This window comes from Tachyglossus aculeatus, chromosome 16 (genome assembly GCF_015852505.1).
Source record: "Tachyglossus aculeatus isolate mTacAcu1 chromosome 16, mTacAcu1.pri, whole genome shotgun sequence".
Lineage (NCBI taxonomy): Eukaryota > Metazoa > Chordata > Mammalia > Monotremata > Tachyglossidae > Tachyglossus > Tachyglossus aculeatus.
The window spans coordinates 47,337,918-47,363,684 of record NC_052081.1 but is presented as its reverse complement, the minus strand read 5'-3'; the positions used below and the strand labels follow the sequence as shown (position 1 = coordinate 47,363,684).

The 25,767-nt window shown below is 50.4% G+C and overlaps 1 protein-coding gene across 1 annotated transcript in view; it reads right to left on the bottom strand.

Moving 5' to 3' along the window:
- Nucleotides 1-1,065: 1,065 nt before the first annotated feature.
- Nucleotides 1,066-25,767, bottom strand: part of MACO1 (macoilin 1) — a 65,189-nt gene continuing 40,487 nt past the window's right edge. The window contains exons 7-11 of the mRNA XM_038758180.1: nt 9,070-9,228; nt 7,020-7,202; nt 5,370-5,490; nt 4,035-4,209; nt 1,066-1,353 (exon numbers count right to left, since the gene is read on the bottom strand). Of these exons, the coding sequence (XP_038614108.1) occupies nt 1,151-1,353; nt 4,035-4,209; nt 5,370-5,490; nt 7,020-7,202; nt 9,070-9,228 (841 nt within the window). The 3' untranslated portion in view covers nt 1,066-1,150. The remainder of the gene's footprint in view (nt 1,354-4,034; nt 4,210-5,369; nt 5,491-7,019; nt 7,203-9,069; nt 9,229-25,767) is intronic.

Sequence of the window (25,767 nt, the reverse complement as noted above, 5' to 3'; positions counted from 1 at the left end):
GACATTATCGGTATATATGTTTGTACATATTTTTTACTCTATTTATTTGTACATATCTATTCTATTTATTTTATTTTGTTAGTATGTTTGGTTTTGTTCTCTGTCTCCCCCTTTTAGACTGTGAGCCCACTGTTGGGTAGGGACTGTCTCTAGATGTTGCCAATTTGTACTTCCCAAGCGCTTAGTACAGTGCTCTGCACATAGTAAGCGCTCAATAAATACAATTGATGATGATGATGATGATTATCGGTTATTCCCGTTTCTTTCTTTCCCCTTAGATAGATCAAGGCCGCATCCCTTTCCCTGTTTCCAGGCATCTTAATGAAGCAGGAATCCAAGACTGGGCCCTCTTCTTCCACTCCCTTCTGCCCCACCCCGATAACACTTATGTAGATTTTTGTAATCTATTTCAATTCATCTGTCTGGTCTTTTAGACTGTGAGCCCACTGTTGGGTAGGGACTGTCTCTATATGTTGCCAATTTGTACTTCCCAAGCGCTTAGTCCAGTGCTCTGCACACAGTAAGCGCTCAATAAATACGATTGATGATGATGATGGTCCGACTCTGGATGGGAGTTGAGGGAATTGGGGGCAATCAAATCTTTCCTTTTAAAAGACCAAAGCGTCAGCACCCTCATCTCCAACGGCGACGAGACCAAAGACTCGTTAGGTTACCGGACCCCCTCGGTTTCCAAAGGACAAGATTTTTCGTCGATACCCTTTATGGACTCGATCGGCAAGTTTCACTCGATTATTTTAAAACGACAAAAAAAAGCTGATCCTGGTGTGATGTGTGTGTGCGTGTGAAGAGGAGACCGTGCAAGAGTACATAAAAAGGCAAAACTGGTATTTGAAATCCAAGAGTTGTTTTAATGCATTGGCCAAGAAAAATAAATTGCAAAGTTCTGTGAGGTTTTTCTAAAAATTTACAAGAGAAACTGATGGGCAGTTCTAAGTCAAACTTGGGAGTAAATTGGTTTTTTTTTCCCCCTCCCTCCCCCCTCCCCTGCTTCAAATGACAAGATGGTACAGTCCCACACAAGAGGGAAAAAAAAAAAAATTTTTCTTTTTAAATCTTGACTGCGAGAGGACACTCCTCGGTGATGCCTTCGGGGCGGACGCAATTCCTGGGCAGAAAGAAGAGCTGGCATTCATTTCTTCAGGGGCTGGTACACGGAGGCGTTGGGGTCGAGACCGGACGGACTGGTCTCCACGAATTTGGAAGAGTAATGGGGGGACACGGGACTCAGGGTGCTGGTGGCCGCAGTGTACGTTATGCTTGGCATCACTGCCATGACTTCCGCTATCTTCTGTTTTAGGTCCTTGATTTCCTGATCTTTCTGAATGATTTGTCCTGGAACGACAAAGGCCCGTTCATTCGTATTTGCTGGGCGCTTACCGCGTGCAGACCGTGTACGGAGCGCTCTGGGAGAGTCGGACAGAACAGTAAGCAGACTCACAGGGAAGCAGCCTGGCTCAGTGGAAAAAGGGCGGGCTTGGGAGTCGAAGGTCACGGGTTCTAATCCCAGCCCTGCCACTTTTCCGCTGTGTGACCCTGGGCAAGTCACTTAACTTCCCTGGGCCTCAGCTACCTAATAATAATAATAATGATGGCATTTGTTAAGCGCTTACTATGTGCAAAGCACTGTTCTAAGCACTGGGGAGGTTACAAGGTGATCAGGTTGTCCCACGGGGGGCTCACAGTCTTCATCCCCATTTTCCAGATGAGGGAACTGAGGCTCCGAGAAGTTAAGTGACTTGCCCAAGGTCACACAGCAGACATGTGGCGGAGCCGGGACTCGAACCCATGATCTCTGACTCCAAAGCCCGTGCTCTTTCCACTGAGCCACGCTGCTTCTCTAAATACTTACTATGTGCAAAGCGCTGTTCTAAGCGCTGGGGGGATACAATGGGATCAAGTTGTCCCACGTGGGGCTCACAGTCTTAATCCTCATTTTACAGATGAGGTAACTGAGGCTCAGAGAAGTGACTTGCCCAAGGTCACACAGCAGACATACGGCAGATCCGGGATTCGAACCCATGACCTCTGACTCCAAAGCCCGGGCTTTTGCCACTGAGCCACGCTGCTTCTCGAAAATGAGGATTAAGACTGTGGGCCCCATGTGGGACAACCTGATTACCTTGTATCTCCCCCAGTGCTTAGAACAGTGCTTGGCTTTGTAAGCGCTTAACAAATACCAAAATTATTATTATTCTTATTATTCTTATTCCCTGCCCACAATGAGCTTACAGTCTAGAGGGGGCAACAGACATTTAATAGAAATCAATAAATGACAGCTATGGAATTAAGGGCTGTGGGGCTGGAGTGGGAGAGGGGATAAAGGGAGCGAGTCAGGGCGACACAGAAGGGAGGGGCTCAGTCTGGGAAGGCCTTCTCCTCCTCCAGGAGGCCTTCCCAGACTGAGCCCCTTCTTTCCTCTCCCCCTCGTCCCCCTCTCCATCCCCCCGTCTTACCTCCTTCCCTTCCCCACAGCACCTGTATATATGTATATATGGTTGTACATATTTATTACTCTATTTATTTATTTATTTATTTATTTATTTATTTATTTATTTATTTTACTTGTACATTTCTATCCTATTTATTTTATTTTGTTGGTATGTTTGGTTCTGTTCTCTGTCTCCCCCTTTTAGACTGTGAGCCCACTGTTGGGTAGGGACTGTCTCTATGCGGTGCCAATTTGTACTTCCCAAGAGCTTAGTACAGTGCTCTGCACATAGTAAGCGCACAATAAATACAATTGATTGATTGATTGATTGATTGAGTGGGAGAAGAGGAGATGGGCCGTCGAGAAGGCTTTGAAAGAAGGGAGAGTCGTTGTTGGTTATGAGGAGGGAGGGCGTTCCAGGCCAGAGGCAGGATGTGGGTGAGAGGCTGGCGTTGAGGTGGATGAGAACAGTGCTTAGAACAGTGCTTTGCACATAGTAAGCGCTTAATAAATGCCATTATTATTATTATTATTATGAGATGGAGGTCCAGTGAGATGTTTAATATTTGAGGAGCGCCCTGAGAGACCCTGGCTGGGCCATTCCCGCCCCCACCCAATGGTGAGAGCGGCTGAGCCGTCCTGGGACTCTGGCGGGCTCGGTGGGCTGGGAGGAAATCGACAAAGTCCCGCCGAGATGGGCGGCGAGCCTGTCCTGAGAGGACTCGTCCAGGGCTAATCCTGAGCTTGATGAAGCGGCGGGACCCAGTTCGAATGGTGACGTCCCGCGCCTTGCCTTTCGGGGTTTGGGAGTCTTTGAAATCGAGGGTTGGGACCCTAAGCATCCCCTATTGTGGGGCGAGATCAGTTGTCTAATCAGCCCGGCATCCTCACAGAAAGGGGGTGGGGGGAGAGAGAGAGAGAAAGAGAGAGACGGGGGGAAGACGGGGGAGAGAGAGGGAGAGTGTTTGAGTGTGAGTGTGAGACAGAGAGACTGCTCTTTTTTCCACCTGCCTGATCTGGTGGTCCTAACTCACTTCACTTGTATATAATGAATGCTTACTGTATGCAGAGCACTGTATTAAGCACTCTATTTTGCTTGTCCATATTTACTCTTCTATTTATTTTGTTGATGATGTGCATTTAGCTTTAATTCTACTTATTCTGACGACTTGACACCTGTCTACGTTTTGTTTTGTTGTCTGTCTCCCCCGTCTAGACTGGGAGCCCGGTTGTGGGGTAGGGACCGTCTCTAGATGTCGCCGACTTGGACTTCCCAAGCGCTTAGTCCAGTGCTCTGCACACAGTAAGCGCTCAATAAATACGATTGAATGGATGAATGAATGAATGAAGTCCTGACCTCCCAACCCACCAGGTCCCCAAATCCCTGATACGGAACCCGCTGGGAGTCGCTCCACAATCGGACCGGCAACCCACCTCAAGTCACAGGGAAAGGGGTCTGGGTTTGTCCTCTGTCCGCGCTTAGTACAGTGCTCTGCACACAGTAAGCGCTCAATAAATACGATTGATTGATTGATTGTCCAGCCGGCCGGCCCCCCGCCCCGTCCCGTCCCCTCCGGCCCCGTACCTTGGGCAATCTCCAACTGTCGCTTGGCGTCTCCTAGTGCGGAGAAGAGATCCAACTTGATTCTGGTCTCTGCGCTCAAGCTGTTCTCTAAGTGCTGTGTTTTGTCTTGCATGGCTGAGAGGGCCGACATTAACACCTCGGTGTCCTTCTCGTTTTCCTTGTATTTTCGCAGCTCCTGCGGATGGCACCAAGACGGAAGCGGTCACCCGTCAGGGGGCTGGGGGGTCCGGCCAGCCCGCCTCCCCCGGGGCCGAGGGGACCCGATACTGCTCCCCCAAGGGAGAGGGGCGAGTCCTTGGGTGGGCTTGCTTAGGTTGGAGGGGGGAGAAGAGCAGAGAGACATGTTAATAACCATCATTATGGTATTTCTTCAGCGCTTACTATGTGCCAAGCACTGTTCTAAGTGCTGAGGAAGATATAAGTTAATCAGGTAGTGGGGATCTTGGGGAATAATAATAATAATAATAATGGCATTTATTAAGCGCTTACTATGTGCAAAGCACTGTTCTAAGCGCTGGGGAGGTTACAAGTTGATCACGTTGTCCCACGGGGGGCTCACAGTCTTAATCCCCATTTTACAGATGAAGTCACTGAGGCTCCGAGAAGTTAAGTGACTTGCCCAAGGTCACACAGCAGACACGTGGAGGAGCCGAGATTCGAACCCATGACCTCTGACTCCAAAGCCCGTGCTCTTTCCACTGAGCCACGCTGCTTCTCTAAGCAGGAAGGGAGTGAACGATCCTGTACATATGCATATATGTTTGTACGTATTTATTACTCTATTTATTTAATTTGTACATATTTATTCTATTTATTTTATTTTGTTAATATGTTTTGTTTTGTTGTCTGCCTCCCCCTTCTAGACTGTGAACCCGCTGTTGGGTAGGGACCGTCTCGATACGTTGCCAACTTGTACTTCCCAAGCTCTTAGTCCAGTGCTCTGCACACAGTAAGCGCTCAATAAATACGATTGAATGAATGAATGAATGAATGAACAATCCTTTACTTCTGTCTGTCCTCCCTGCCTGGAGATCCTAGCCTCTTCTCTACCGGACCCGAGCCCTGGGGCTCTAAAAACCTACCACCTCGGGCTAATTTATCTGGCACCGAAGCCCTTCACCGCTTCGAATGTTTCCGGGAAACTCCGACTCTCCCCGGACCATCCCGCCCCCAACGATTAATCCGGAGTCGGACTTCAACCCAACCATCGACCCGGAGTCGGCGCCCTGACTCCAACCAGCAATCCGGAGTCAGCGCCCCAGCCCTGGCAGACTTGGGATTCGCAACCCGGATCCCCCCAGGGAAGCTCCCGGTGACCCTCGGGGATTCTCTCACCTGCACTTTGATTTCTAATTCTCGGATCTGGTCTTCTTTGAGCTTCATGTCGAGGGTTAGCTTCTTGCACTCGGCCTCGAGCTCCCTGATGCGGCTCCGCAGGGTTTCCGTGCACTCCCCCCTGTTGCAAGACCGGAGTGGCCACGTCGGTGACCACCCCCTTCGGCCCCCCGACTAACCCCACTGGGCACCAGCTCTTCTCCCACTCCCTTTGCATCATCCTACTTTCTCCCTCCGTTCATCCCCGCCTCCCAGCCCCAGAGCACTTACGTCCACATCTGTCATTTATTTATTTCTATTCACGTCTGTCTCCCCCTCCGGACTGTGAGCTTGTTGTGGGTGGAGAATGTGTCTATTTACTGTTGTGTTGTACTCTCCCAAGCGCTTAGTGCAGTGCTCTGCACAGAGTAAGCACTCAATAAATACGACTGAACGAAAGCGGCCACAGGATGTGACCGACGGAGGAGGGTGACCCTGTGGCCGTCAGCGGCGGGATGGGGGGGTCCGGAGCCTCGGGGGTTATCCGCCCCGAAAATGCCGCTTAACCTTCCTGCGTCTCGAGCCGGCCCCAAGCCCCTGTGAGCGACCCAGAGCTTAGCACATAGTACGTGCTTAACAGATACTATTATTCAATACTGCAACAACACAGGAATGGTTTCTTACAGCCAGCATTCTGGGAGGGGATCTTGGTATCCCACCCCACACTAGCCGACTCCTGCACCATAATAATTATGGTATTTGTTACGCGCTTACTATGTGCCGGGCACTGTACTAAGCACTGGGGTGGATACAAGCAAATTGGGTTGGACACGGTCCCCGTCCCACATGGGGCTCGCTGTCTCAATCCCCATTTTACAGATGAGGGAACTGAGGCCCAGAGAGGTGACGTGACTTGCCCCAAGGTCATACAACAGACAAGTGGCGGAGCCGGGTTTAGAGCCCATGACTCCCAAGCCCGGGGTCTAGCCACTGAGCCATGCTGCTTCTCCTAAGGGCATAAGGGCAGTAATTGTGTAGCTCCGACAAGCCAGAATCACCGTCCGGCAACTCCGGGAAGTTCTGGCCTCGAACGCCCTCCCTCTTCACATTCGACAGACCATCGCTTACCCCGGGCTTCAAAGCCTTTCTGAAGGCCCATCTCCTCTAAAAGGCCTTCCCTAAGTCCTCCTTTCCCCTTCTGCATCCGTCACCCTTGCTTTATTCACCTCTCCCTCCCCACGCACAGCATTTCTGTCCTCTTCCTCTAGACTATAAGTCCGTTGTGGGCAGGGAACGTGTCTACCACTGTTATACAGAACTGTCCCAAGTGCTTAGTACAGCACTCTACCCTTAATAAGTGCTCAATACATTTGCTTGATTGACTGAAGCCCAGAGAGGTGAGGAGATCCATTAATGGAGATGTATTACAAGGATTCTTTTTGTTTTTACAGTATTTGCTGAGCGCTTATTTTGTGCCGGGCACTGTACTAAGCCCTGGGGTAGATTTAAGTGAATCATGTTGGACACAGTCCTGCTCAGCCTGGCAACGGCCTGGTTGGACCGACCAGACCCCCGGGGTCCCAGAGGGTCCATTTCTAGCCCCATCCGCCCCCCGCCCCAATTCCCCCTTCCCTCCCACCCCCGGTCCACTTCCACCCGGGTCCTCGGTACCTGGTGGCCGCCGCGAAGGCCACGGCCCTGGCCGCGGTGGCTTCTTCTAACTTCTTCCGTTTCTTCTCCTCCGCCAGCTGCTTTTCTACGAAGGCCCGGGCCTCCTGCTCGGCCTTCAACTTCTTCTCCAGCTGGCTGATGGTCTGCTTGTCTTTCTGCTTCATCTGGACGGCATTGTGCAGCCTGGGACAGAAGCCACCGCCGTTCGCGCTCGACGGACACCCTACAAACCTCCGCCTCCCCCCTTTCCCCCGACCGGCTCGGCCACCTCAGATGGATCTGCTCTTCTCAGGACCCTCAAGGTCAGCGGGAGATGGGGAGGGAGATCCACACCCTCACCCCTGCCCGCTCAGGCCGATCCCCACAGGCCTCAGAGGGCAAGTGTGAGGAGGACGGGATTATTTCTCACTTAGGATACATCAAAAGCAAGGTCCTGAGGAGGGGGGTACAATTACAGAGAGTCTTCCGCCTGAGCCCGAATTCCAGAGATCGGGGGAAAAGATCAGAAGAGTCGGGGGGAGAGAAGGTGCGGGGCGCCCTTGGAAAAAAGCCAGCTTTTAACATGGGCCTGGGACCGGAGCGCTATGCCCACTTCCCCGCCTCGAAGCCCAGGCCGCCCGACTGGATCGTGGCCGGCCGATCTGCCTGGAGGCCCGAGGTGGCTGAGGTCTAGCGCGAGTCCTCTCGGCCCTCCGGCTGGGAGAAACGAACCCAAGGGTCCTAGCTGGAGCTGGCTTCATCATCATCATCATCATCAATCGTATTTATTGAGCGCTTACTGTGTGCAGAGCACTGGACTAAGCGCTTGGGAAGTACAAGTTGGCAACATATAGAGCCAGTCCCTACCCAACAGTGGGCTCACAGTCTAAAAGGGGGAGACAGAGAACAAAACCAAACATACTAACAAAATAAAATAAATAGAATAGATATGTACAAGCAAAATAAATAGAGTGATAAATATGTACAAACATATATACATATATACAGGTGCAGTGGGGAAGGGAAGGAGGTAAGATGGGGGGATGGAGAGGGGGACGAGGGGGAGAGGAAGGAAGGGGCTCAGTCTGGGAAGGCCTCCTGGAGTAGGTGAGTTCTCAGTAGGGCCTTTAGCAACGCCCCCCTCCGCGCCCTCACAACACACCTGGCCAGAAAGGCCTGGGCGACTCCAGGGTCGCTTGGCATTTACCTGCTCTACATGGGATAGAGCGCAAAACAGCTTGGTTGCCTTGGTGGCCATTCTTTGCTCACTGTGGGGCCAGGGCGTGGGTCTGCCTGGCTTGTCCTTGGGGCCGACCGTTCGGTCACCCTGCCGTGGGGCCGGGATTTCCGGCTGGCTGAGTTTGGATGTGGGTTCGAGATCCAGCCCCAGGGGCGAGCTGGCTTGGAGATTCTCCAAGTCGAGTCACGTGGGGCCAGAACCCTCAGGAAGACAGAGCTATTCGGGGAGAGCGCCAACTCCCGTGGGGTCCCCTGGGCCACGCCGGGCTCTGAAACCACGCCAATGGGCACGGGAAGGAGGCGTGGCACAGCCGTTGACACGAAGGGAACCTCGACTCTCTCTGTCGTCAAGCGCTAATCAAGGGCTTAATACAGTGCTCTGCACACAGTAAGTTCTCAATAAATACAATTGATGATGATGTCGTGCCCCAGAATGGGTCCCTCCTGTTCCAGGGGGAAACCCACTGGAGAAGCAGCGTGGCTCAACGGAAAGAGCCCGGGCTTTGGAGTCAGAGGTCATGAGTTCAAATCCCAGCTCTGCCAACTGTCGGCTGTGTGACTTTGGGCAAGTCACTTCTCTGTGCCTCAGTGACCTCATCTGTAAAATGGGGATTGAGACTGTGAGCCCCCCGTGGGACAACCTGATCACCTTGTAACCTCCCCAGCGCTCAGAACAGTGCTTTGCACATAGTAAGCACTTAATAAATGCCATCATTATTATTACTTGTCTTGGCTCCCGAGGGGGAGCCCGAAATTGAGGCTCCCGGTGGTTCCCCCGTCCCTCCCACAGGTGTGCCCCCCGCCGCCGCCGCCGCGGCCACCCCCTCCATACTTGTTCTGCAGCAGCTCGTTCTCCTGGCGGAGCTGGCCGATCTCGGCCCGGACGGCCCGCTCACTGCCCGTCAGGGAGCTGATCTGGCTGCGCAGTTCCTGTTCCACTTGCCGGCTGGCCTGCAGGTCTGCCTTCAGCTTCTTTATGTCTTGTTCCAACCTGCGGGGCGAGAAGCTGCTCAGACACCAGGCCTGGATCGGGCTGGGGGCCCACAGAGGGGTTACTCCCCTCCTCAAAAACCTCCAGTGGCTACCAATCAATCTGCGCATCAGGCAGAAACTCCTCACCCTGGGCTTCAAGGCTGTCCATCCATCCCCTCGCCCCCTCCTACCTCACCTCCCTTCGCTCCTTCTCCAGCCCAGCCCGCACCCTCCGCTCCTCTGCCGCTAATCTCCTCACCGGGCCTCGTTCTCGCCTGTCCCGCCGTCGACCCCCGGGCCCACATCCTCCCCATGGCCTGGAATGCCCTCCCTCCCCACATCCGCCAAGCTAGCTCTCTTCCTCCCTTCAAAGCCCTACTGAGAGCTCACCTCCTCCAGGAGGCCTTCCCACACTGAGCCTCCTCCTTCCTCTCCCCCTCCTCCCCCCCACCCTACCTCCTTCCCTTCCCCACAGCACCTGTATATACGTATATATGTTTGTACGTATTTATTACTCTATTTTACTTGCACATATCTATTCTATTTATTTTATTAATATGTTTTGGTCTCTGTCTCCCCCTTCTAGACTGTGAGCCCACTGTTGGGTAGGGACTGTCTCTAGATGTTGCCAACTTGTACTTTCCAAGCGCTTAGTACAGTGCTCTGCATACAGGAAGCGCTCAATAAATATGACTGATTGATTGATTAATTGATTGATTGAAAGGAAGAACCGCGCTTGCTCCAGGTCCCCCCCGGAAAGGGCAGGGCGCTGTTCTTTGGCATCTCCGACTGGGTTTCCTCAGCGGCTAGCGGAAGAAGAGCTTCTCAGCCTCGGGCACCCACCCCCCCGCCTTCGGGGCCAGGGTGCAACGTGGCTTAGTTGATAGAGCCCGGGGCTGGGAATCGGAAGGACCCGGGTTCTAATCCCAGCTCCGCCCCATGTCTGCTATGTGACCTTGGGCAAGTCACTTCTCTGTGCTTCAGTTCCCTCATCTGGAAAACGGAGATTAAGACTGTGCGCTCCATGTGGGTCAGGGACTGTGTCCAAACTTGGATCTGCCCCAGTGCTTGGCACACAGTTGGCACTTAACAAGTACAATACTACTACTACTATTAGAAAGGGTGGAGTGGGGCCAACCGGAGCAGGCTTGTCCAGTCTTGCCTCAGCAGAGAAGCCGTGGAGCTCAATGGATAGAGCACAGGCTTGGGAGTCAGAAGCGCCTGTGTTCTGATCCTGGATACGCCGCTTGTTTGCTGGGTGACCTTGGCCAAGTCACTTCACATCTCGGTGCCTCAGTTCCCTCATCTGCAAAATGGGGATGAAGACTGTGAGTCCCACCGTCTTCATGAGAAGCAGCGTGGCTCAGTGGAAAGAGCCCGGGCTTTGGAGTCAGAGGCCATGGGTTCAAATCCCGGCTCCGCCAACCGTCAGCTGGGTGACTTTGGGCAAGTCACTTCACTTCTCTGGGCCTCAGTTACCTCATCTGGACAATGGGGATTAAGACTTGAGCCCCCCGTGGGGCAACCTGATCACTTTGTAACCTCCCCAGTGCTTAGAACAGTGCTGTGCACATAGGAAGCGATTAATAAATGCCATCATTATTATTTATTATTTATTTATTATTATTTAATTATGTAATTATTTAAATTATTTATTATTTATTACATGGGACACAGACTTTGTCCCACCTGGCAGTCTTGTATCCACTTCAGTGCTTACCACAATGCCAGGCCCATACAAAGCACTTAAGTTACTTGTTAACTCACTCGGTGTACTCTCCCCAGGGCTTAGTACAGTGCCCTGCAAACAGTGAGCACTCAATAAATACGACGGACTGACTGACACAAATACCATTCAAAGCTCCTTCTGACACTCAGGCCTGTGGCGTAGCCACTAGGTCACACTGCTTCAACTGCAACTGGATTTTGTACGCCACAACTACTGTGATCTCTTCATCGCTTTTAACGAGCTGGGGGGAAGCCGCCCGCAATCCGTGGCTGGGCGAAGGGTCTTGGCAGTGGGAAACCGACAGCGTCCTGGGAAATCCGGCTCTCCGCGAGCCAATTCCAAAGTCCGCGCTTTATGCCCTCCGTCAGGCGGTCGTATTTACTGAGGGCCTGCTGTGTGCAGGGCACCATACTAAGCGCTTGGGAGAGGACAATATGACAGTGTGACAGACACGGGTTCCTGCCCACAATGAGGTGAAATGCCACCCTGTGAAGGAGGCTCGGGGCCTCCCTCTGACTGATCTGCTCCCTGGACTGGCACACTTAGGTGCTCTTGGTGCCCTTATGCATTCATTCACTCATTCAATCGTATTTATTGAGCGCTTACTGTGGGCAGAGCCTGTACTAAGCGCTTGGGAAGTACAAGGATTCCAGAGCCCTCTGATGCGACCTAGAGCAGAAGGCTGAAAAACAAGGTGGGCAGTGACGAGTAGGGGGAAGACCACGGCTGCTACTATTATGAACTGGGGTATTTTTCAATTTCTTACTACGTGCCCAGCACTGTACTTCTACTGCTAATACTACTACGAATGACGGCATTTGTTAAGCGCTTACTATGTGCAAAGCACTGTTCTAAGCGCTGGGGAGGTTACAAGGTGATCAGGTTGTCCCATGGGGGGCTCACAATCTTAATCCCCATTTTACAGATGAGGGAACTGAGGCCCCGAGAAGTGAAGTGACTGGCCCGACGTCACACAGCTGACAAGTGGTGGAGCCAGGATTTGAACCCGGGACCTCTGACTCCAAAGCCCGGGCTCTTTCTACTAAGCACTGGGGCACCAGATCATCAGTCCCTGTCCCTCATGGGGCTTGGAGTCTAAGCGCGGGGGGCAGATATTTGACCCCCTATTTTACGGATGAAGAAACTGAGGCCCAGGAAGGGAAGTGACTTGCTCAAAGACACCTACAACCGGCACCTGGTAGAGCCAGGGTTAGAGCCTCCTAGGCCATGCTATTCTCAAATTCATAATTCCTTAAAAACCATTGCCATTTTAAAACATTTTCATTTATTAGGAAGGGTCGAGAGCATCTTATGAATCCATGAAAAATCCAACTGTGTGATGCAGAATAAGAACTTTTACCCAAAGCAGCAAACATTCCTGGGCCTGCTTCCTCCCTGCTCCTTCAAAGCCTTACTGAATAATAATAATAATAATAATAATAATGATGGTATTTGTTAAGCAGTTACTATGTGCAGAGCACTGTTCTAAGCGCTGGGGAGGTTACCAAGTGATCAGGTTGTCCCACTGGGGGCTCACAGTCTTAATCCCCATTTTACAGATGAGGTAGCTGAGGCCCAGAGAAGTGACTTGCTGACACAGCTGACAGTTGGCGGAGCCGGGATTTGAACCCATGACCTCTGACTCCAAAGCCCGGGCTCTTTCCACTGAGCCACGCTGCTTCTCCCTGCCTTCTACTGAAGGCTCATCTCCTCTGAGAGGCCTTCCCTGACTCAGCCCTCATTTTCCTTCCTTCCATTTCCTTCTGAGTCACCCTGACTGGCTCCCTTTATTCATCCCCCTCCCCGCCCTCCCAGCCCCACACCACTTCTGTCCCTATCTGTCATTTCTTTCTTTCTATCGCCGTCTGTCTCCCCCTCTAAACTGTCCGCTCACTGTGGGCCGGGAACGTGCCTATCCTATTGCACTCAGTCGCTTAGTACAGTGCTTTGTACGCAGTAAGTGCGCAAATACAGTTGACTGACTGAGGTATCAAAGTGCGTAAGGGGTGCACAGTCTAGGAGGAAGGGAGGCCACTTGTCTTCATAATGGCCGGCTTAACCCTTCCACCTTCCTCTGCCCATCCGCCAAGCTAGCTCTCTTCCTCCCTTCAAGGCCCTACTGAGAGCTCACCTCCTCCAGGAGGCCTTCCCAGACTGAGCCCCCTCCTTCCTCTCCCCCTCGTCCCCCTCTCTATCCCCACCGTCTTACCTCCTTCCCTTCCCCACAGCACCTGTATATATGGTTGTACAGATTTATTATGGTTGTACATATTTATTACTCTATTTATTTATTTTACTTGTACATTTCTATCCTATTTTATTTTGTTGGTATGTTTGGTTCTGTTCTCTGCCTCCCCCTTTTAGACTGTGAGCCCACTGTTGGGTAGGGACTGTCTCTATGTGTTGCCAATTTGTACTTCCCAAGCGCTTAGTACAGTGCTCTGCACATAGTAAGCGCTCAATAAATACGATTGATTGATTGATTGATTGATTGATTACTCTATTTATTTAACTTGTACATATCTATTCTATTTATTTTAGTTTGTTAGTATGTTTGGTTTTGTTCTCTGTCTCCCCCTTTTAGACTGTGAGCCCACTGTTGGGTAGGGGCTGTCTCTAGATGTTGCCGACTTGGACTTCCCAAGCGCTTAGTACAGGGCTCTGCACATAGTAAGCGCTCAATAAATACAATTGATTGATTGATTGATTCCACCGAAGGGTCCAAGTCACGAGCGCCAAACTTATCGGTGTGAGGCGGCAGAAGGAGCGGCGTTAATGGGGAAAAAAAACCCGTTTGCTGACCCTTGGGGGCACGCGGTGAATGGGTGGGTTATCCGAACAGGGAGGGCGGCTGAGCGGGTTGGCCTGTCCCCTTCACAGATAAAGTTGGGGCAGGGTCTGAAGGAAGGCCAATTGTTGCCAATTTGTACTTCCCAAGCGCTTAGTACAGTGCTCTGCACATAGTAAGCGCTCAATAAATACGATTGATTGATTGATTGATTGATTGATTGAAGGCGGCCGGGGCGTGGAAGGAGAAGCCCGTTATCAGGAGCAGAGTTCGGATCCAATTCCGCGGCTGGACTGAGCTAAGCTCCTCTCCCCCCGCCCCGCCCCGCCCGTGAGTCTGGCTTCACTTGGCTGGGCCCGGGGATAAAGTCGGTTTATCTGCCTGTAGCTGAACTCAAGCCCAAAAGCACAGAAATTAAAAGTGGCTTTTTTTGAAAAAAAAAAAAAAAAGGAGCAGAACGGGATTTTTTTCCTTGCTTCCGATGCTGTCAATCACCTCTCTGTGGAGGAACAGATTTTGGCGGTGGTCCACACCTTCCCTTTCCTGACCCTCTGGCTATTTCAGTGAGCGGCCGATTCCGCTGGCTGGAAACTCAAAGGTCATCAATCAATCAATCGTATTTACTGAGCGCTTACTGTGTGCAGAGCACTGTACTAAGCGCTTGGGAAGTACAAGTTGGTGACAAATAGAGACAGTCCCTACCCAACAGTGGGCTCACAGTCTAGAAAGAGGCCGGCTGGCTGGGATATGGTCCTGGGAGTCCGTGGGACCTGGGTTCTAATCCCAGCTCCGCCACTTGTCTGCTCCGTCACCTCGGGCAAGGCACTTCATTTCTCTGGGCCTCAGTTTCCTCCTGATGACGATAATGGTATCTGTTAAGATCCTACTATGTGCCAGGCGCTGGGGTGGGTCCAAGCAAATCGGGTTGGACACAGTCCCTGTCCCACGTGGGGCTCACGGTCCCCATCCCCCTTTTCCAGATGAAGTCATTGAGGTACAGAGAAGTGGAGTGACTTGCCCGAGGTCCCACGGCAGACAAGTGACGGAGCCAGGAAAATGTAAATCTGTAAAATGGGGGTTAAGGCTGGGAGCTCCAAGTGAGACATGGACTGTGTCCAAATTAATAGCTTGTACCTAACCCAGCGCTTAGTATAGTGTCTGGCATATAATAAGCATCTATATGTTGCCAACTTGGACTTCCCAAGCGCTTAGTACAGTGCTCTGCACATAGTAAGCGCTCAATAAATACGATTGATGATGATGATGATATAACAAATCCCATTTAAACAGAAACCAAAATAAAGAAAAGGCACTGCCTGTGGAATGAAGCTTTCTGGGAAATCTGTCCCCACAAGAAATCAATCAATCAATCAATCGTATTTATCGAGCGCTTACTGTGTGCAGAGCACTGTACTAAGCGCTTGGGAAGTACAAGCTGGCAACATATCATACCCTGCTCCTTTCATAAGTTATTTCCCCTAGTAATCGAAAGAACTATTAACATTCACTGTGTGCCATGCCTTATGATGATGATGATGATGTTGGCATTTACTAAGCACTTACTATGTGCAAATCACTGTTCTAAGCGCTAGGGAGGTTACAAGGTGATCAGGTTGTCCCACAGGGGGCTCACAGTCAATCCCCATTTTACAGATGAGATAACTGAGGCCCAGAGAAGTGAAGTGACTTGCCCAAAGTCGCACAGCTGACAAGTGGCGGAGTCAGGATTTGAACTCATAACCACTGCCTTACGCCAAGCGCTGAGGTTGATCCGGTATATATTTCTAGACTGTGAGCCCACTGTTGGGTAGGGACCGTCTCTATATGTTGCCAACTTGTACTTCCCAAGTGCTTAGTACAGTGCTCTGCACGCAGTAAGCGCTCAATAAATACGAATGAATATGGATCAAATCAGTCGTGAAACATTCTAGCGCTGTGGACACCGGCTGGGCCGGTCCCGAAGGGCAACCAGTTAATCAACGGTATCTATTGAGCGCTTACTATGTGCAGAGAACTGTACTAAATGCCTGGGAGAGTACAATCCAGTTGGGCTGTGGAAATGTCCGGGGCCCATTCCAGGCCTGGGAAGTTGGTACACACCCGAAGCCGCAGTTATGGAAATATCTGAAGCCAAGTCTTCCCGGCATAATAATAATAATAATAATAATAATAATAATAATAATAATAATAATAACGTATTAAGCACTTACACTTTTCCTCTTCTCTTGTACAGTATTTGTTAATAATAATAATAATTTGTTAATAATAATAACAATAATGATGGCATTTGTTAAGTACTTACTATGTGCAAAGCACTGTTCTAAGCGCTGGGGGTGGGGGAACGAGGTGATCGGGTTGTCCCATGGGGGGCTCACAGTCTTAATCCCCATTTTACAGAGGAGGTCACTGAGGCCCGGAGAAGTGAAGTGACTTACCCAAAGTCCCACGGCTGACAAGTGGCGGGGCTGGGATTTGAACCCACGACCACAAGTGTCCAAGCATAACAATAATCATCAAGGCATTTGTTCACGCTATGCGCCAGGCCCAGTACTAAGCGCTGGGGTGGATGCAAGCCAATCGAGTTGGACAAAGTCCCTTGTCCCACGTGGGGCTCACAGTCTCCATCCCCATTTTACCGATGAGGTAACCGAGGCCCAGAGAAGTGAAGGAACTTGCCCAAGGTCACACAGCAGACAAGGGGCAGGGCCAGGAGCAGAACCCCTGATCTTCTTACTCCCAGGACTGGGCTCGATCCACTCCGCCATGCTGTTCCTCCACACCTAAGCCCTTGCCGTCCCCATTCCTGGACAAAAAGTGGGGCCTAAAGGAGCCACTTGCCTGCTGGGTCGCCTTTGTTTCTCTGGGCCTCAGTTTCCTCATCTGTACAATGGGGATTCGATATCCATTCTCCCTCTCCTTTAGACCCGGAAGCCCCTTGGGGAACAGAGTCTGCGTCCGACCTGTTGATCTATTACTCTATTTATTTTATTTGTTATTACTCTATTTTACTTGTACATATTTATTCTATTTATTTTATTTTGTTAATATGTTTTGTTTTGTTGTCTGTCTCCCCCTTTCTAGACGGTGAGCCCGCTGTTGGGTAGGGACTTGGACTTCCCAAGCGCTTAGTACACTGCTCTGCAAACAGTAAGTGCTCAATACGATTGATTGATTGATTGATTAATTGATTCTAGACTGTGAGCCCACTGTTGGGTAGGGACCGTCTCTCGACATTGCCAACTTGGACTTCCTCACTTCTCTGGGCCTCAGTTACCACATCTGTAAAATGGGGATGAAGACTGTGAGCCCCCCCCACCATGGGACAACCTGATCACCTTGTAACCTCCCCAGCGCTTAGTACAGTGCTTTGCACATAGTAAGCGCTTAATAAATGCCATCGTATCGTATTAGTACAGTGCTCTGCACACAGTAAGCACTCAATATGTTTTGTTTTGTTGTCTGTCTCCCCTTTCTAGACTGTGAGCCTGCTGTTGGGTAGGGACCGTCTCTAGATGTTGCCAACTTGTACTTCCCAAGCGCTTAGTACAGTGCTCTGCACACAGTAAGCGCTCAGTAAATACGATTGAATGAATGAATGAATGAATACGACTGACTGAATGAATGAATCTTGTAGCTACCCCAGCACTTGGTGCGGTGTTCGCACAAAGTAAGAGCTTAATAAATACCCATTTATTACTATTACCACTGTTGAGCTGGGGAAGGCTGTCTGCTGTGTGACCTTGGGCAAGTCACTTAGCTTCTCTGTGCCACAGTTCCCTCATCTGCAAAATGGGGATTAAGACTGTGAGCCCCACGTGGGACAACCTGATCACCTTGTATCCCCCCCAGCGCTTAGAACAGTGCTCTGCACATAGTAAGCGCTTAACAAATGTCAGCTAGGTGACTTTGGGCAAGTCACTTCACTTCTCTGGGCCTCAGTTCTCTCATCTGTAAAATGGGGATGAAGACTGTGAGCCCCATGTGGGACAACGTGATCACCTTGTAACCTCCCCAGCGCTTAGAACAGTGCCTTGCACATAGTAAGTGCTTAATAAATGCCATTATTATTATTATTATTATTATTATTATTAAGGGAGGAGGGGAGATGTGGATTCACTCAGAGGGGGCAGCAACATGGCGTAGTGGCTAGAGCCCAGGCCTAGCCCTGAGTTCTAATCCCGGCTCCGCCACTTGTCTGTCCTACAACCTTGGGCGATGCGCTTCACTTCTCTGGGCCTCAATTACCTCAGCTATAAAATGGGGATCGAGACTGTGAACCCCATTTGGGAAAGGGGCTGTATCTAACCCCATCTGCTTGTATCCACCCCAGAGCTTGGAACGGTTCCCGCGGGGCACATAGTAAGCGCTTAACAAATACCACGGTTATTATTATCCTGGCTTTACCGGGCCAGGCTCTGGACGGATGGAATCGGTTTTGGTGAGAAGCAGCGTGGCTCAGTGGAAAGAGCACAGACTTGGGAGTCAGAAGTCGTGGGTTCAAATCCCGGCTCCGCCACTTGTCAGCTGTGTGACTTTGGGCAAGTCACATCACTTCTCTGGGCCTCAGTTCCCTCATCTGTAAAATGGGGATTAAGACTGTGAGCCCCCCGTGGGACAACCTGATCACCTTGTAACCTCCCCAGTGCTTAGAACAGGGCTTTGCACATAGTAAGCGCTTAATACCATCATCAGTATTATTATTATTTTGGGGAGGGGGCTCAGAGGGCTGTGGGGGTTCCCGAGGCATAGAAGCAGCGTGGCTCAGTGGAAAGAGTCTGGGCTTTGGAGTCAGAGGTCCTGGGTTCAAATCCCGGCTCCACCAATTGTCAGCTTTGTGACTTTGGGCAAGTCACTTCACTTCTCTGGGCCTCAGTTACATCATCTGTAAAATGGGGGCTGTGAGCCCCGCGTGGGACAACCTGATCACCTTGTAACCTCCCCAGCGCTTAGAACAGTGCTTTGCACATAGTAAGAGCTTAATAAATGCCATTAAAAAGAAAAAGTCAGTTAACTTCCCTGTGCCTCAGTTCCCTCATCTGTAAAGTGGGGATTAAGACTGTGAGCCCCACGTGGGACAACCTGATCACCCTGTAACCCCCACGCACTTAGAACAGTGCTTTGCACATAGTAAGCGCTTAACAAATACCATTATTATTATTCATCATCATCATCATCATCATCAGTTGTATTTATTGAGCGCTTGCTGTGTGCAGAGCACTGTGCTAAGCGCTTGGGAAGTACAAGTTGGTAACATATAGAGACAGTCCCTACCCAGCAGTGGGCTCATGGTCTAAAATAATAATTATTATTAAACATTAATATTTAATATTTAATTAAAATAAATAATTATTATTATTATAGAGGCTGGATTCCGTCTGTGGCCCTCAAGCTCCACCGTGACCCTTCCCTTGTGAAAGCACAGCTTTGTCTGGATTTCTGATGAATTTCGCCAGACCTCAGGGAAAATCCCCCTGCCCGGTGGCCCCTGTAGGACACTGAGGAAAGATGGACTGAACTCCCGGAGAAGCGGCAAGGGCCTAATGGCTACAGCCTGGGCCTAAGAGTCAATAATGATAATAATTAATAATAATAATAATAATAATAATAATAATAATAATAATAATGTTAGCATTTGTTAAGCGCTTACTATGTGCAAAGCACTGTTCTAAGCGCTTGGGGGGATACAAAGTGATCAGGTTGTCCCACGTGGGGCTCACAGTCTTAATCCCCATTTTACAGATGAGGGAACTGAGGCTCAGAGAAGCAAAGTGACTTGCCCAAGGTCACACAGCAGACATGTGGCGGAGCTGGGATGCGAACCCACGACCTCTGACTCCAAAGCCCATGCTCTTTCCACTGAGCCCCGCTGCTTCTCTAAGTCAAAGGGCCCGGCTTCTAATCCTGGCTTCGCCACTTGTCTGCTGTTTGGGCAAGTCACTTCATTTCTCTGTGCCTCAGTTACCTCAACTGTAAAATGGGGATTAAGACTGGGAGCCCCGTGTGCGGCAGGGGCTGTGTCCAAACTGATCTCCTGATCCTCCAGGAGGCCTTCCCAGACTGAGCCCCTTCCTTCCTCTCCCCCTCTTCCCCCTCTCCATCCCCCCATCTTACCTCCTTCCCTTCCCCACAGCACCTGTATATATGGATATATGTTTGTACAGATTTATTACTCTATTTATTTATTTTGCTTGTGCATATCTATTCCATTTATTTTATTTTGTTAGTATGTTTGGTTTTGTTCTCTGTCTCCCCCTTTTAGACTGTGAGCCCACTGTTGGGTAGGGACTGGCTCTATATGTTGCCAATTTGTACTTCCCAAGCACTTAGTACAGTGCTCTGCACATAGTAAGCGCTCAATAAATACGATTGATGACGATTGATGATCTGCTTCTATCCACTCCAGCGCTTACTACAGTGTCTGGCACATAGTAAGCACTTACCAAATACCACAGTCATTATTATTATTATTGGAGGAGTGGAGTCTTGCCTTGGCTCTCCACTTCACATCAACTTCCCAGCTCTGCCTTGGCAAGTTTGACTTGGGGGTCTAAAAGAGGAGGTAAGAATTGGACGTAGGTCCATTTGGGTCCCTCTCTAGACTGTAAGCTCATTGTGGGCAGGGAATGTGTGTTTATTGTTGCATTGTATTCCCCCAAGCGCTTAATACAGTGCTCTGCGCATAGTAAGCGCTCAATAAGTATGACAATGAATGAATGAACCACAGCTAAAAAGCCGGTCTACCATTTATCAGCTGTGTCAGCTGTGTGACCTTGGGCAAGTCACAACTTCTCTGTGCCTCAGTTACCTCATCTGTAAAACGGGGATGAAGACTGTGAGCCCCACATGGGACAACCTGATCACCTTGTATCCTCCCCAGTGCTTAGAACAGTGCTCAGCACGCAGTAAGCACTTAACAAATGCCATCATTATTATTATTATTTATGTGCCAGGGCTCCTTTGGCAGAGACTGCAGGAGCCATTTAAGAGCTGATGAGTGGGTTGACCTGCAGTAATTAATAATAACAATAATAACAGTAATAATAATAATAATTGTGGTATTTTTTAAGTGCTTCTATGTGCCAGGCACCGTACTAAGTGCTGGGGTAAGATATACAAGATAAACGGGTTGGACACAGTCCCTGTCCCACCGCGTCAATCCCCACTTTACAGCTGAGATAACTGAGGCACAGAGAAGTGGCTTGCCCCAGGTCAGGCAGCAGATGAGTGGCAGAGCTGAGGATTAGAACTCAGGTCCTCTGACCCCCAGGCCTGTGCTCTACCCACTAGGCCACCCAGCTTCTCCTACGATCGGGCAGAGGAGCCCGGGGGGTGGGCGGGGAAAGTATTAGAGCTTAGAACAGCGCTTAGAACAGTGCTTTGCACATAGTAAGCGCTTAATAAATGCCATTATCATTATTAGAGAAGCAGCGTGGCTCAGTGGAAAGAGCCTGGGCTTTGGAGTGAGAGGTCATCGGTTCAAATCCCGGCTCCGCCACTTGTCAGCTTTGTGACTTTGGGCAAGTCACTTCGCTTCTCTGGGCCTCAGTTCCCTCATCTGTCAAATGGGGATTAAGACGGTGAGCTCCCCGTGGGACAACCTGATCACCTTGTAAACTCCCCGGCGCTTAGAACAGTGCTTGGCACAGAGTAAGCGCTTAATAAATCCCATCATTATTATTATTTACTACTAGCCGGGCCCACAAACCCAAAGCTGGGAACTCTTTCCTCTCCTTCCAAACTGCAACCACGTTCATCCAATCGCTTATATCCTCTCCCACTTGGATTACGGCATCAGCCTCCTTGCTGACCTCCCAGCTTCCCGTCTCTCCCCACTCCCGTTCAGACGTCCCTTCTGCTGTCTGGATCATTTTTCCACAAAAATCTTCGGTCCATACGTCCCCACTCCTCAAGAATCTCCAGCGGTTGCCCGTCCACCTCCGCATCCAACCGAAATTCCTCACCGTTGGCTTTAAAACCGTCGATTCCCCTCGCCCTCTCCTACCGCACCTTCCCGCTCTCCTTCTGCATCCCGGCCCGCACCCTTCCTGATGGGCGTCCACCTGGTCGCCAGGCTCTCGCCCACGACCTGCCTCTGGCCCGGAATGCCCTCCACGGGCAGCCCGTTGCGGAGCTTTCCTCAAACTCAGGGTCCCGTGAGGGCATCGCTCTGAAAGAGGCCCGGGCCTGTCTAGGAAGTTCGGAATAACAATAATAATGATGGCATTTATTAAGCGCTTACTATGTGCAAAGCACTGTTCTAAGCGCTGGGGAAGTTACAAGACGATCAGGTTGTCCCTCAGGGGGCTCACAGTCTTCATCCTCATTTTACAGATGAGGGAACTGAGGCCCAGAGAAGTGAAGTGTCCTCTCCCTGACTTTCCCATCTCTGTTGACGGCACTACCATCCTTCCCGTCTCACAAGCCCGCAACCTTGGTGTCATCCTCGACTCCGCTCTCTCATTCACCCCTCACATCCAAGCCGTCACCAAAACCTGCCGGTCTCAGCTCCGCAACATTGCCAAGATCCGGCCTTTCCTCTCCATCCCAACCGCTACCCTGCTCATTCAAGCTCTCATCCTATCCCGTCTGGACTACTGCACTAGCCTTCTCTCTGATCTCCCATCCTCGTGTCTCTCTCCACTTCAATCCATACTTCATGCTGCTGCCCGGATTATCTTTGTCCAGAAACGCTCTGGACATATTACTCCCCTCCTCAAAAACCTCCAATGGCTACCGATCAATCTGCGCATCAGGCAGAAACTCCTCACCCTGGGCTTCAAGGCTGTCCATCACCTCGCCCCCTCCTACCTCACCTCCCTTCTCTCCTTCTACTGCCCAGCCCGCACCCTCCGCTCCTCCACCACTAATCTCCTCACTGTACCTCGCTCTCGCCTGTCCCGCCATCGACCCCCGGCCCACGTCATCCCCCGGGCCTGGAATGCCCCCCAATCCCTCTGCCCCTCCGCCAAGCTAGCTCTCTTCCTCCCTTCAAGGCCCTGCTGAGAGCTCACCTCCTCCAGGAGGCCTTCCCAGACTGAGCCCCTTCTTTCCTCTCCCCCTCGTCCCCCTCTCCATCCCCCCGTCTTACCTCCTTCCCTTCCCCACAGCACCCGTATATATGTATATATGGTTGTACATATTTATTACTCTATTTATTTATTTATTTATTTTACTTGTACATTTCTATCCTACTTATTTTATTTTGTTGGTATGTTTGGTTCTGTTCTCTGTCTCCCCCTTTTAGACTGTGAGCCCACTGTTGGGTAGGGACTGTCTCTATGTGATGCCAATTTGTACTTCCCAAGCGCTTAGTACAGTGCTCTGCACATAGTAAGCGCTCAATAAATACGATTGATTGATTGATTGATTGATTGAAGCGACTTGCCCAAAGTCACCCGCTGACAATTGGCAGAGCGGGGTTTTGAACCCATGACCTCTGGCTCCAAAGCCCGGGCTCTTCCCACTGAGCCACGCTGCTTCTCTACCCAACAACGGGCTCACAGTCTAGAAGGGGGAGACAAACAATAAAACAAAACGTGGACAGGTGTCAAGTTGTCAGAACAAACAGAAATAAAGCTAGATGCACCACGTTAACAAAATAAATAGAATAGCAAATATGTGCAAGTAAAATAAATAGAGTAATAAAGCTGTGCACCAGCTCTCTGGGGTAACCCCGGGCCGAGGGTCGTGATCATTCCACCTCCCTCTCTAGACTGTAAGCTCGTTATGGGCGGGGGATGTCTCTGTTATGTTGTTGTGCTCTCCCAAGTGCTCAGTACAGTGGTCTGCACACAGTAAGTGCTCAATAAATACCACTGAACGAACGAACCTCGGCTTCACCGACACGGTCCTCCGCTGGTTCTCCTCCTCTCTCTCTGGCCGCTCGTTCGCGGTCTCCTCCTCTGCCGCCCAACCCCTCACTCTGGGGGAACCCCAAGGTTCGGTAAATCAATCAATCGTCTTTATTGAGCGATTACTGTGTGCAGAGCACTGTACTAAGCGCTTGGGAAGTACAAGTTGGCAACATATAGAGACGGTCCCGACCCAGCAGTGGGCTCTCCTATTCTCCATCTATTCTCCATGGCTTCAACTACCAGCACTACGCGGAGGCTCCCCAAATCTCCCTCTCCGGCCCCGAACTCTCTCCCTCTCTGCAGTCTCGCATCTCCTCCCGCCTTCGGGACATTTCTGCTTGAATGCGAGTGCCCGGCCGACCGACGGAACATGTGCAAAACAGAACAGACATCTGATAGACGATGTGTTGCCGACTTGTACTTCCCCAGCGCTTAGTACAGTGCTTTGCACACAGTAAGTGCTCAATAAATACGACTGATTGATTGATTGATGACTCTCCCCGGCTTCACAGTCATACCGAAGGTACACCTCTTCTCCTGCTCCCTCCAGCGCTGCCCTTGTACTTGGATTGTTGTTGTTTTTTTTAATGACATTTTTTAAGGGCTTCCTATGTGTTAGGCACAGAACTGACCAGAGAAGCAGCGTGGTTTAGTGGAAATCAATCAATCAATCGTATTTATTGAGCGCTTACTGTGTGCAGAGCACTGTACTAAGCACTTGGGAAGTACAAGTTGGCAACACAGAGAGACAGTCCCTACCCAACAGTGGGCTCCCAGTCTAAAAGGAAAGAGCCCGGGCTTGGGAGTCAGAGGACGCGGGTTCTAATCCCGGCTCTGCCGCTTGTCGGCTGTGTGACTTTGGGCAAGTCACATCACTTCTCTGGGCCTCAGTTACCTCATCTGGAAAACGGGGATTAAGACTGTGAGCCCCATGTGGGGCAACCTGTTCACCTTGTATCCTCCCCAGTGCTTAGAACAGTGCTTTGCACATAGTAAGCGCTTAACAAATGCCATCATTATTATTATTATTAATAATAACAGCCACTGAATCCGGCCCTCGGAATGAGAGCGGAGAGACACGGATCCGTCTTTCTGGACCTGAGCCATTCAACCACCCGGGTAAACCGAGGCCAAAGGTAGCAGGCTCCCGCCACTGGGCACTCCTGCCTCTTCATCTCCAAGAAGGCCTAAGGGTGAGCCTCAGTTCCCGGAATTTCAGATGGGTTTGAGAATCAGTAGGGCCTAGTGGAGAGAGCACGGGGCTGGGTTCTAATCCCAGTTCTGCCCCGCGTCTGCTGCGCAACCCTGGGCGAGTCACTCCACTTCTCTGGGCATCAGTTCCCTCATCTGGAAAACGGGGATTCAGACTGTGAGCCCCGTGTGGGACAGGGATGGTGTCCCATCTGATTACCTTGACTCGACCCTAGCACTTAGAAGAGAAGCAGCATGGCTCAGTGGAAAGAGCACGGGCTTTGGAGTCAGAGGTCATGGGTTCGAATCCCGGCTCCACCACAAGTCTGCTGTGTGACCTTGGGCAAGTCACTTAACTTCTCTGAGCCTCAGTGACCTCATCTGTAAAAATGGGGATTAAGACTGTGAGCCCCACGTGGGACAACTTGATCACATTGTATCCCCCCCAGCTCTTAGAACAGTGCATTGCACATAGTAAGCGCTTAACAAATGCCATCATTATTAGTAGTAGTAGTAGTATAGTGCCTCGCTAACAGTAAGCGCTTAAACGCCGTAAACAAAAGCAAAACGAGATCGATCTCTTCCAGCCCCACTATTGATTGGTCTGGAAAAAAAACTTTCATTTTGAGAAATTGTTCATCTTTCTCCCTCAGACCCCAGGCCCTATCCCCCTCATCCTTTTATGGTATTTGTATATATGTATCCAAATGTATATATGCTTGTACATATTTATTACTCTATTTATTTATTTACTTGTACATATTTATTCTATTTATTTTATTTTGTTAATATGTTTTGTTTTGTTGCCTGTCTCCCCCTTCTAGACTGTGAGCCCGCTGTCGGGTAGGGACCGTCTCTATATGTTGCCAACTCGGACTTCCCAAGCGCTTAGTACAGTGCTCTGCACACAGTAAGCGCTCAATCAATACGATTGAATGAATGAATTTGTTAAGTGCTTACTCTGTGCCCAGCACCATACTGAGCGCCGAAGTAGAT